Source organism: Pholcus phalangioides, unplaced genomic scaffold (genome assembly GCF_987345545.1).
Source record: "Pholcus phalangioides strain wild (caught in Gottingen) unplaced genomic scaffold, Ppha-v1.0 ptg000011l_1, whole genome shotgun sequence".
NCBI lineage: Eukaryota > Metazoa > Arthropoda > Arachnida > Araneae > Pholcidae > Pholcus > Pholcus phalangioides.
This window is the reverse complement of record NW_028301604.1, coordinates 61,220,516-61,233,226: the sequence shown is the minus strand read 5'-3', so window position 1 is coordinate 61,233,226 and position 12,711 is coordinate 61,220,516. Positions and strand designations below refer to the sequence as shown.

The window sequence follows — 12,711 nt, the reverse complement described above, 5'->3', positions numbered from 1 at the left end:
AGGCCCCATAGACTTAAGATATAAATTATATTCCTACCACAGAGTATTATTACTCTGTGGTAGGCCCCTTTATGGTACTTTGCTTATAGTGTGCTGTCATGCATATGGTGGTGCACCCCTGATTGTAGTGCATCGCGTATTGTGGTTCATAGCGAATTATGCTTTGCTTATTGTGGTGCATGGCATATTGTAGTTCTTTGCTTTTTGCGATACATCGCTTATTGTGAAGCCCCCCGATTGTGGTGCATTGAATATCGCTATGCATTACGCATTGTTGTGTATCGCGTGCTTATTGTAATGCTTGCGGCGTATTATGGTACTTTGCTTATTGCGCGATGCATCGTGTATTCTGTATTACTTATTGTAACGCAGTGCTTATGGCGTATTATGGTGCTTTGCTTATCGCGACTGACTGTATTGCCGATGGTGGTACGTTGCGCATTGCATGTTATGATATACCACATATTTTGGTGCTTATATATATAGTGATGCATGCCCATTATCAAGAGAAGAGTACCCTTACAGCAAGTTTAACATACGAATGCATAAAATCAAGTTGATTTCAATCCTTGAATGAAATGGCATTTAATGTTAAAATTAAATTGATCAATTGCTGGCGAGCACGAAATCGGACACAAACATCGAGCACTTTGAGCACCGCGGTGCTCGCGAGCAACGGTTCGCCAGTTAAATAAGTATTAGTTTTGATATATTCTTTTATACTGGGTTGCTGTATTTTGGTTATATTTGACATCCATATTTTTCATGGGCATCTTTCTTCAGCCACCCTGTTGGGCAATTTTAGTTATCGCTTTTTTTGTAACAGCATAAGTTCAGTGGCACCAATCTGGCGCATAATGGTGAGATGCATGATTAATCTTTGAGTGAGAATAAAAATGTCCAAAGAACTTTGACGATGAAAACTTAAAAAAAAAAACTAACACTAAATGTTATGAATATATAAATCACATTTCACAACATATTGACTTCAACACTCATATATATGCTTTTAATGAACAACATTCAGCTACATATATAAATTTGCACAACATTTAACATAATGATACGTGATAAAGCTACCTCTAGACGGAAAAAAAAATGCTGAATCCTATGAATTTTACAGAACTAACAATTTCAACTACACACACACATTGACTTTAAACTATCTATTTCATTATAAACACTGTGCATATAAAATTCTGATGTGAGATCCATATAGATACACTAAAACAGATGAACTCGCTTATAACCAATCAATGAAAACTATGGCATGTTTGATGGAAACTTTTGAATGATAAAGAAACAATCTTGAATATTTTAAATAAATGATGGAATGCCAATTCACAAAGATTCTCAATTTCTTACTGGCACAGGAATAATATACAAGTTGATCAAATGAAAAAGTGGTGAGTCCACAATTGCAACGAATATGATGTAACAAAATCAACCATGCAGAAGGTTCAAGTTGTAGAATCAAAAACATATACTCCTTTGTAAAGAACTTTGGGCTATTAGGGCAAGTAGTAATAGAATTAGGGAAGTTTTCTTTTTAATATGGGATTTATAGTATTAAAATATACAGGATGTCCTGCAAGTCCTATAATTTGGCCTTTATTTCTTCAATCGTTCATCGCATACGTATGGTTCTAATTCAAAAAATGTTCAAAATGTGTTAAAGAATTATTCTGCACTAGTTTTTGAGAGTGAAAATAGTGTGTCATAAAATAAAAAAACTAAGTTTTTATATGTTCCCCTGTCCTCTAACTTCTAATTAACCCTGCCTCTTCTGAGGCCAACAAAAAATATCGATGTTTTCAAGTGCAATATTGTTGATATTTTTATTCAAAAATCTGAGAAAAGTTGGAAAAGAACAGCATAAATGAGGGGAAGAAGCATTATCAATTAGTTTATACCAGTTTTCCAAACTTTTTGTTCCATCGCCCCCTTCAGAATGTTTTCTCTCTCTTTGCTCCCCCCCCCCCTCCTCAAGCAAACCCATAGGATCCTATGTTAAACTTGTAGCTTTCATTGCCCCCAGACCATTCCATCGCCCATTTTAGGAAATACTGGTTTATATTGTTCTTTCCAAACTTTCCTTCAATTTTTTAAATCTCTCAGCTAATATTGCCCTTGAAAACATGGATTCTTTTTGGGTTACCCTCGGGAAAGATGGGGCAACAACTTTCTAATTGGAAGTTAGAGAACAGAGGGACCATATAAAAATTTAGATTTTTCATTTTATCTGTACACACTGGCACTCTCTCAAAACCATACCTCTATGATGAATGGTTGATGAGATAAAGGCCGAATCAGGACTTACAGGGTCTCCTGTATAAAGGAATTACAAGATTGTAATATTATTATTAAATTATACAGGTGGTGTGAAACATGCTGAAGCAACATAATGAAGATTTCCACACTTCATGTTAGAATTTGCACACTCACTGGTATAGATAGTTACAATGTATCAACATAACTCAAAGAAGTTAACAATTCTTAATCTTAATTTTGATTGCTGTACAATCTTTGCAAAATTCTATATTACATATTACAATTTTTCTTTAAAACATAAATACTTTAGAACATTTCTTGTCATTCAAAGAAAAATTTTTACTCATTACATTTATAGAATTTAAAAATCATGGAATTTTTTTTAGATTTTTCCCAAAATATTAGCAAGATCATAAGTTATGATGCAAATCATATTTTACAATTAAATGAATTGTGTTACCAACAGTGTTAAATTCAATTTAAAAAATCCCCTTACATTGATCTAAGGGAATGTTAAAATGCATTACTCCCTTTCTCATTTGATCATTCTTAGACATCATAATTGAACCTAAGTAGTGGATTTTTTTTTATAGTAATTTTTTTCAAACATACATTTTCAACTTACCAAATACATGGGATTTAATGAAATAACTCAAACATGTCAACAAAACAGGAAAACACAGCATATTGAATACATCAATACTAAACAATGACAAAGATTGCATGATAACAGAAATATGTTCACTGAATATTGCTGACTAGTATAAATGCAAATACCTTCTCTATTAAGGATTACTCAACAAACAATAGACAAAAAATGAGAGATAATAGGATAAAAAATATTAATGTGAGAAAAGAACAAGTGTCAATATGAACAAATAGACACGCACAAGACGAGAGAAATAAAATATTCTTTTAAAAACTAAATCAAAAAATTTTCAAATAAATTCAATAATAAAATGTATAAAAATTTAACAAAATAAAAACTGCATTATAAAATAAAGTGTCAAAAGTATGGTTTCTGAGCCAAGACCGTAGCTTGTCTTCTCAGGGCCCTGAGGCAGATATTTCCTTGGGGAAGGGGGGATATTAAAAGAGAAAAAAATATGCAAAACAAATGTACATTATTTGTGAGGCTCCCATTTGACACAGGCCCCGGTTGTCCCAGCTTAGTTACGACACTGTTCTGAGCATTAACATAACTAAAACATGAAAAATAGGAATATTAAAAATTCAAAAATATTTTCAATTAAATTGCAATACTGCAATTTCAAAGGGAAGACTGGCATAACAGTTCTAGAATGCTTACATGAGTTTTTGGGGAAATGATTACAATCTCAACCTTCTTTTCTGCAATTACAAGATGTTTGGCCAAACTTGATGCTTTGTATTTCAGTAATATTGAGATATCTTGCCTCCTTATATCACTCTTCTTGTGGCAATGATAAGCCCAGAGACTGTGTTTTGGTTGTTTCGAACTCAATCTGTTTTCCATCCTCCCAACCTGTTGATCAACAGCCAGTGGGCAGAGCCAGATTTTCTCATTATAACAGAAAAAGAGTGTTCGAAATAGCCTTTTCACTTCCTGTTGAGATGGCAAAAGAATATATGTACATTATATATCATAGAAAAAGCTGGTGTTTTTCTCTTTTTTAGTTTGTTGCCTGTGAAGTTGGGGGGGGGGAACGTTCTTTGTGAAAAAAAAAATATGTTGCATTTGTGATTGACATGAGATTTTACAGAAGGTCATTTCTACTGTTACCAATTACAATGTGGATATCAGTGGAATTTATAAAACAGGAAAATTTTAATGAACATTGTATCAGTGATAGATTAATTATTGCATGGTACCTAAATACTATTTCTATTATAATGCAGATGTGCCACATAGAAATAAAACTAAACAGGATTACTAGCCACCTGCTTTTATTTAGCACAAAGTCACTCCTTGGGTTCTACATTTCTTTTAATGTTTTTTTTTTTAAAACTAAGATTGTTCCGGTGTTATAATTTCCGTGTTGAAATGTTATGAAAAAAAATCCATATTACTCTTTCTCTAACATGAATTTATTTTAGTAATTTCATTTCCGTTAGCCCTCTCATTTATTTATCAGTTTAACATTTTAAATGTATTTTCCAACTTAATATTGCATTTTTGGATCTCATTATGTGAAAACCAGCATGAATTATAGAACATTCTGATACACCAGCTGTTAATTTCATCATTTTATTTTTTTAAATATGCTCTATATGTTATAGGAGAAAATAAAAAATATCTACAGTGGATCCTGCTTGTTTTTCAAAAACTCATTGAAAAACGTTTTATGCAGAAAATCTTAGAGAATTGGTTAGAGTTGAGACCATGAAAATAAGTCTTACTAAGAGGGAAAATGATTTAACTGGGAACATTATAAGCAGGATGGACTATATCTGTATACTTCAATCTGGTTCAGCCATTTTTAGTCAATCTTAACTTTAATAAGAGATTTGACATGATATAAAAGGCTAACTTCATTCAACCAGAGATCCAAGTGTTACATTCATGCCAGTAATTTAATACAGACAAAACGTATTCAATGGCTTTGATCCCCAACAGAATATGCCAAAATCTGCATCGTACATCACAGAAAAATCAGTGCTACTGTAGAACAATCTGGAAAATTTTTAGAAAAGTGTAGAAAATGCTATCATGGGAATTTTTACTGCAGAACATTTCCAGTCAGCTGAGGGCTCATTGCAAAACATTCTGCTTTAGGGGCTTTGATGTAAAGAATATACCTGGGATTCTTAAAATTCTGGGGCCCACTTGGAAATACAGTAAAACCCCTCTTACTCTTTGAGGCACATGATTTTAAAGAAAATAAAAACCCTAGTTGCACAGAATTTTTTATTATAAAAAAACGGGAAAAAAACATTCATTTTGATTTAACAAAACATTACTCAAAATAAGAAAAAAAATATTTCAATAAGTCCTTTTTTACAGCATAGCATTGCCAACTGAAAGAAAAACTTTAAATAAAATATTAAACAATATGACTGAGTAACTTCAACTTTTCGAGGTGGGTTAAAATATATCCCACCTCATGCATAAAAAGCTAAGCAAAACATGGGACAGCTTTACACACCTAGCCCCGAAGAGTTTTAATGGTCACCCCTCTTTCACAAATAAAATTTTTTTGTCCCGTAGGTGTCCACAAAACAGAGGTTTTACTGTATCTTGCAATATCCACATCTTATCGTGACACATTCTGTACCATCTTGAAGTAACACATTGTTTGGGAAACAGCCCCATTAGTACATTCAATATAATTTTTATCCTCACAATATCTTGCAGGACTCTGAACTAATCTCACAGCACATGCTTTGGAAATTGCTGGAAAAGACCTAGTCAGTTTTCTTCCTTTTAGCTGTGCAATTAAAATAAGAGATTTGAAACTCTTTAAAAAAAAAGTTTAAACAAACAAAACTAACAAGGAAAGGGTCCAAAGGTGTCATCCTTGAAAAATTATGGAAAAATTAAAGTACATTCATCTCACTCAGAAACACACAAAAACAAAAAAATTAACAGCGAAGTTCAATTATTAAAGCCGCAAAAAATTAAAAATTACAACAGTTGGCTATTCGTCATCTCTTGCGTTTCTTTGCGTATCTATAAAAAATTTTCTTTTCACTCTCTAGTTGTTCACTCCATTTTTGTTTTCTGTTGAATACTAAGCGAGGAGAAAAAAAAAGAATGGTGGGGGAAGAAAATAACAATAAAAAAAGGGATGAGAGACAAAATAGCATAATGTATATATATATATATAAGCAAAAAAAATCCTTTTTTTAAGTTTAGCGCCTTCGTGTGTACGTTTCCTTCTTCCCCTTTCAGCTTCTTTCTTCTAGAAAACAGTTATTTCATTCTTCCCTCCCCCTTCTTTGTGTATGATGTATCTGATCATGTGTTGTTTGAATGACATTACTAACACTCTAGGGTTGTGGGATTTTTTGTCATTCTTGGCCTCTATTAGCGTTCAATATATTAATATTTAATTTTTTTGAATGACCCATAATAATTCCGCCAGATATTTTATATTCTTGGGCCCATTTTAACGAGTGGAATTAGTGGTAATTTTTTTTAAGCTTTTTGAGGATGACACCTTCTGACTCTTTCATTGTTAGAAGAGATTCTTCTCAACATTGCTGTCATAAATTTTATCACTTGTTTGAAAATAGCTGCAGATTCTTTTCTTTTGCACAACAAATATCTAATTCTAATATACATTTACAAAGCACACTTCACAATATTAGTGCATCACAGAAACATGAGATACATCCTATATCTAACAGGTTATCTAAAAACAGTCATAAAAGAAAATCAATTACATGGCACTGACATTCAAATTTAGAAATCTTGTTTAATCTAATCTGAAATAAATATTTGATAGCAACAACATGTCACACAATATAAAGCTATTAACCACTACAACACATATACATACATTACTTAATATCAGTAAAATATTTATTCAATAACAATGAAAATTTGAAGGATAGGATTTATGCATAATACAAACAATGCTAATAAAGCTATTTATTTATTATTTACAGAATTAGATTAACATTAGATTCACCAGTTGGTATAGACTGTCACAAAAAATACTGAATTTTTACTACAATGTTAGATATTTTTAAATGTCAACTTTAAATTTATCTAGCACTTTGCACTGAACCTGTACAATTAAAAATTGTGAGTTATATATCTTTATGATTTGTTTTTACAAGTGATCAGTTCAATCAACACGGTAAGCTCATAATTTATACCAGAAACATCTGAATGATAAGGAAGATTTAGATTTCTTTCGCATTAACCCCTATATAGCTGATAGGAGAAAAAATGATGGAATATGAATTTGACAGACGTGTCGCCAACATTGCAGGGATATGGTATTCTAGAAAACAACTCAATCAAATTGAAGAATGATTACGTCACAATGATGATCACTATTTGATCCTTTTGAAAATTCTCTTGGATAGAAATTGGTTCGGACTAAATTTAGTAGTTTATATTAACAATACATATGAAGTAATGTAAATTTTTGAACAACTTCTGGTTATGATATTTTTAAACTTTATCATATACAGGTGAACTTTTATAAATAAAATTTTAGATATCTCAAAGTAATATAAATTTCTGGAAGCACTTGGAGATATCAAAGTTTAACTGTATAATTCTCGTCTCTAATACTACTTAGTCAGGTTCTAGATCATAGATGGTAGAGCATGGTACTATACATGTTCTTTAAAGACATCAACCATTGATCCTTAAAATATAAACTTTTTTGCTCTTTCCATACAGTATTAAAAGTATTTTAGAGCTCCTCGGTCTTCTTACACATAAAAGGATTAGTTGTGTAAAAAATGACAATTTCACGCAGCACTTGAAAGAGCTTTTGCGAGCTTTGACAAAAATTGTCAGGTATTACAAATGATTCAGTAACAAAATAGGTACTGGGAGCACAAACCCATTCATAAACTTTGTCAGATGGTTTTTCAACCCTCTATGATGCATTAAAATGCCATGGTGTAGATAACAGGCAGCAGTTGATAAATAAAAGCTACAGACACTCAACTGTTTGAAAGTTTCCTGCAGGTTGGTGCCGAAACATTAGAATACACAGTGAATACTTAGGATAACAATTTTCTGAATTTGATGCTCTTTTAAAATGCACTACGACAAAAGTAAGACATCTTTAATACACATGATACAGTGGAACTTCAGTTATCAAGTATAATTTGTCATGTAAATGTGTTCACAATCCAAAATAATCAAAGTAAACCTCCCATAAGAAAACAATGGAAAAATAAATCATTTGTTCCACAATTTTTTTCAAAAATAAAGTGCAGGTTGCATCATTGCATTTTTACTTCATACTTAATATTAAAGGCTGATGGATATTCAGAATGATAAAAAAAACCAGGAGAGAGCCTCACTTTGAAATCTACATTGGAATTAAAAACACAAGAGGGCGAGACAATCTTTTATGGGCTTATGCTACGAACACCTCATCCCATAGGCCTAGTCAGTGGCATCTTAACAGGTCCAAATCAAACAATGAACCCCCAAAAAACTATTGAAGGTTTTCATTAATACACACACAGCATTTTCATTTGGTTTTCATTGAAACAATAAAAGGAATACTGAAAAACGCTAAATAATGAACACGTCTGAAAATAATTTGCTGATGAACAAAGGTAACAGCTTAAATTTTTCACATTACATATGAAGATATTCATCAGCATAACTAAGCCCTCAAAACTGCACTGCCTGTGCAAAAATTTCTTTGCAACAAATCATAAAGAGTTCCTTTTTTTTATATTATTTGTTTCATTCAACTTTTGTTCATTTTTATAATTTTGAATGTATTATGTATGAACATAATTATGTTGTATATATACAACAAAATTATTTTTACACAATATTTCACAATACACATGAATAGATACGATATAAAATATATTTTAAAGATTATCTGTGTGTATTGTGAAATATTGTGTAAACATATATTTTTTGGCGTTGTATTTGTATTTAATTCACACTGATATTTTATGGTATCTATTGGTAGTATAGGCCTATTACATTTTGAATTGGCACACACGTCGCATGCTATTACACATAATACATAAAATATATGTGGTGATTTGATTTATCTTTTGTTTTTTGCATTACGCTATATTGCGATTTCAAGTTTTTCTCCGATTTGTATAATGCTTGTTACTTAGGTTTGTATGCCTCGTGCCATACTCTGTGGTACACAAGTTGTTTTTGTGAATCCAATTTTTTAAAAAATCACAAGTTGAAAGAAAACATTGTTCAATCTTGGGAAAAAAAACTTTTAAATTTCACGACATTAACTTATACGATGTATAAAATTTTTAACATGGCATGGCAAAACCATAAAAGCTGGTAAACAATTCTCAATAACAGTGAATCCTGATGTATTTTTACATTTCATACAGCTTTTGCAATAAAGTAATACAGTATAATAAAATACAGTATAATTAATAACTTTTTCTATATTAAATATCTGCTAGTGCTTTAACAAATAAGATTTCAGCAAGATTGGACCCCTAAAACTGAAAACATGCATGGACGTTTCACTCGTATGCCATGCTTGATTCAATCATAAATTGATACTAACAAACACACAAACAGCATGTAAATGTTCGTGTGGTTCAGGTTTCAATCACAAATTATTTATTTGATGTAATGAAAATAGATCACTTATTCCCATGCTGTGGGAGATCAGAAAGTTGAGAAGTTCAAACTTGGTTGCATTCCTAACGAAAATATTTATCAGATACACATAAACTGTCTTCTAATAAATCTTGTCTTTTAAAGTTCTAAAAGTAGAACTGACAATACTATGCTTGTCAATCACCAACAGCACAGTTGTAACAATACCATTTTAATTCTTCAGAAAATATTTAAAGGCAACACCAATCCCCGTACATTTTTTTTACATCTTTTTCTCGATATTCTTTTACAACCTAACATAAAAATGTTCCTTTGAATGAAAGATACTATGAATATTATTGAAACCTTTAAACTGTACAACACTGCATACTTTCACACTTGTAGTCACCACATCTTCAACATACCCTTTATATAAATTATGCCGCAGCAATGAACTTGGGTATTTTCAGGCTGCATAAAATATATTTTTTAAATCCATTCAGAAACACCTGAAAGTTTCACATCACAGCTTCACCTGTGGCTTAATCAAAAAAAAAAATTTGTTTGCCTCGCATTCATTGTTAGAACAGCGGGGAAGTGATTTTCTCAAAAGATGAGTTGATGATTAGGCAACACACAAACTACTAATACACTGCACAGCTATTCATATGCATGATGTGAATACATTTAATTGAAGAGCGACACATCACACATGCAGCAATTGTAAATCCATTCTTAGTGGTAGACTGAATCAACATTTAATCATTAAAATTTTAAATTAATACAATATCTTGTTGCTGCGACCCCCCCCCCCCCCAATTTACATTTTTAAATTTTCATGTATTATAAAGTTTGTTAAAGAAAATTTATTGATAGATGATGAACATATACTGAAGAGACTTCAAACCAAAAGATGAAATTGAAAGTCAAAGTCAATTCTTGATGAAAATAATACAAAAGTTTGATGGTTATGATTAGTTAAAATCTGCCAAACTTTCTTTTATGCATCTTAAAAGCCATAAATACGTCAAAAATGAACCAGTCTTTTACAAATCAAGCCTCAATGCTGACCTTATGATGTTTTTCAAATTTGCATTGGTGAGATAGACATAAATCTTGTTCCTTATCTCATTGGGAAGCTCTTTCGCCTCACTATGGTTAAATATGATGTTGACTGCATTCGTCAATCTGATTCTTCTGTTTCCTTTAGACAGCTGATACCGAATCATCTCTCCATAGGTTCGAAAAACTTTGGCACATCTTGTCAATTCTTCTTGAATTTCAAGAGATAGATAGCCAGCTAATTTGATCTCATCATTTTCCAAAAGAAAATTTCGTAAAGTAATAGAGGTATTGGCAAGCTTGACATTATTCATTTTATGAACAACTGCTTTGCTGGTTTGCCAACATCTGGATAAAGCAGGATCATTATCAACTGTATCTGGTTTTGCAGCTCTTGGGTTACACAGTAAAATCTTCCGAATCAACATCTTTGGAACACTTATGCGTCTCTGGTATGCAGGTGACACAGCTGATTGCAATGGTGTACGTCCGCTTACTTCGCTTGTCAAATAGGCTGGCCCAGTAGATGTAGTAGCTACAGGAGCATGAGAATTTTCTTTGGAAAGTACATCAGATCCAGCAAAAATAAGTTCTTTACAAACAACAACATGGCAAATTAAATAAATTGGTATGGAAATAACAGCATGCAAAGTATTTCTTCCATTTTTGTCCCTTGAATCTATGTCTGCACCAGCTTCCATAAGTAGTTTGACGATTCGTGCATCACCCTCTAATGCAGCTGCAGTGAGAGGAGTATACCCATCCATGTTTTTGACATTAACTTCTGCACCTCTTTCCAATAAAATTTTCACTATATCAGTGCGATGACATTGAGATGCAATATGGAGTGGTGAATTCCCGTGATTAGATGTGGCATTGATATCTGCCTCAGCATCAATCAATAATTTTACAATGGATATCGAATCATGGCAAACAGCTGAATACAGAGCTGTCTGGCCATTGTGATCCCTGATGTGAACATTTGCTCCAACTTCCAAAAGTTTCCTTATTGCATCAGTGTTTCCCTTAGAAGCAGCTATGTGCAATGGTGATTTACCTTCCACATTAATCACATCAATTTCAGCTCCTGCTCTTACGAGTATATCTATAGCGTCAGTAGATCCTGACTTAGCAGCAAAACTAAGTGCTGTGTTTCCATTGTTACATTTTGCATCCAATTCGGCTCCCCAATATAGTAAATACCTTAATAAACGTGACCGGCCGTTCGCGGCTGCCCAATGTAGAAGCCTTTCTCCTCTTTCGTTGGATGAATTTACGTCGGATCCACCTTCAAGTAAAGCTTTGGCTGTCGCAACATCTTCTTCTTCAGCACTTTCCAACATGTTCTGCATTCGTTGAAGCTGCATCAATTTTCTTGGCTTCTTTTGGGGAGGTGAGGGAGCCATTCTATATATTTCAAAGTATATTTCTGTCTTAAAATGTTACAAGGGCTATTGCCAACAAAAGGTGAACTTTCCCTTAATAATAAACTTAATAATTAACTTTCCCCGTAATATTAATAGAAGAGGCGTCCGCTCCCTTTTCTAGTATATTTAGGCAATTTAGAAACAATCTGTTACTTACTGCGTTTTAATTTGTTGTGTTTATTTCGATTTTGGACCACTCAAAATGAATGATCCTTTCTTTAGTTTTTAGTTAAGGAAGATTGTTTACGGCTGCACTTGATCTCTCCACTCCATTCTATACACAGCTTGATCATCATATGACCATATTTTATAGTAACATATTTCATAGAAACAAATACTAAATTTTTTGAAATTATCAAAAAATCTCAGATAGGCATCACTGTTTTTGTTCAGCTGTTATGAATTTGCTCTACACTGTAGATCCTCATCCAGAGGCACTAACAAAAAAAACATTGAGGGGGGCTGAAAGATGCCAGTCATACCGTATATACGGGACTAAAACTGAATGTCATATTATGGGAAAGTATGGAAATCACCAATTCACTCCGTGTTTTTGCTGTAATCAGCATCAATTTAAATGGTTTTCCCCTTTATTGGTGGTTTTTTAATGGAATTGGTCTCTGTTTGAATTTTTGGAAAAATCATTAAAAAAAATCGGGAATTTTCGATTTGAGAAAAATTATGATCTTATTTTTTCGGCCTCTTCAGAAGTGTTTGGCTTGCTCTTGTGAAATT

General features: G+C 32.5%; 1 protein-coding gene across 1 annotated transcript; it reads right to left on the bottom strand.

Moving 5' to 3' along the window:
• Positions 1-982: 982 nt before the first annotated feature.
• On the bottom strand, positions 983-12,162 carry LOC149080661 (uncharacterized). The gene has a single exon (XM_089239848.1). The coding sequence runs from the start codon at positions 11,953-11,955 to the stop codon at positions 10,534-10,536; it is 1,422 nt and encodes a 473-aa protein (XP_089095974.1). The 5' UTR covers positions 11,956-12,162; the 3' UTR covers positions 983-10,533.
• Between the last annotated feature and the right edge of the window lie 549 nt (positions 12,163-12,711).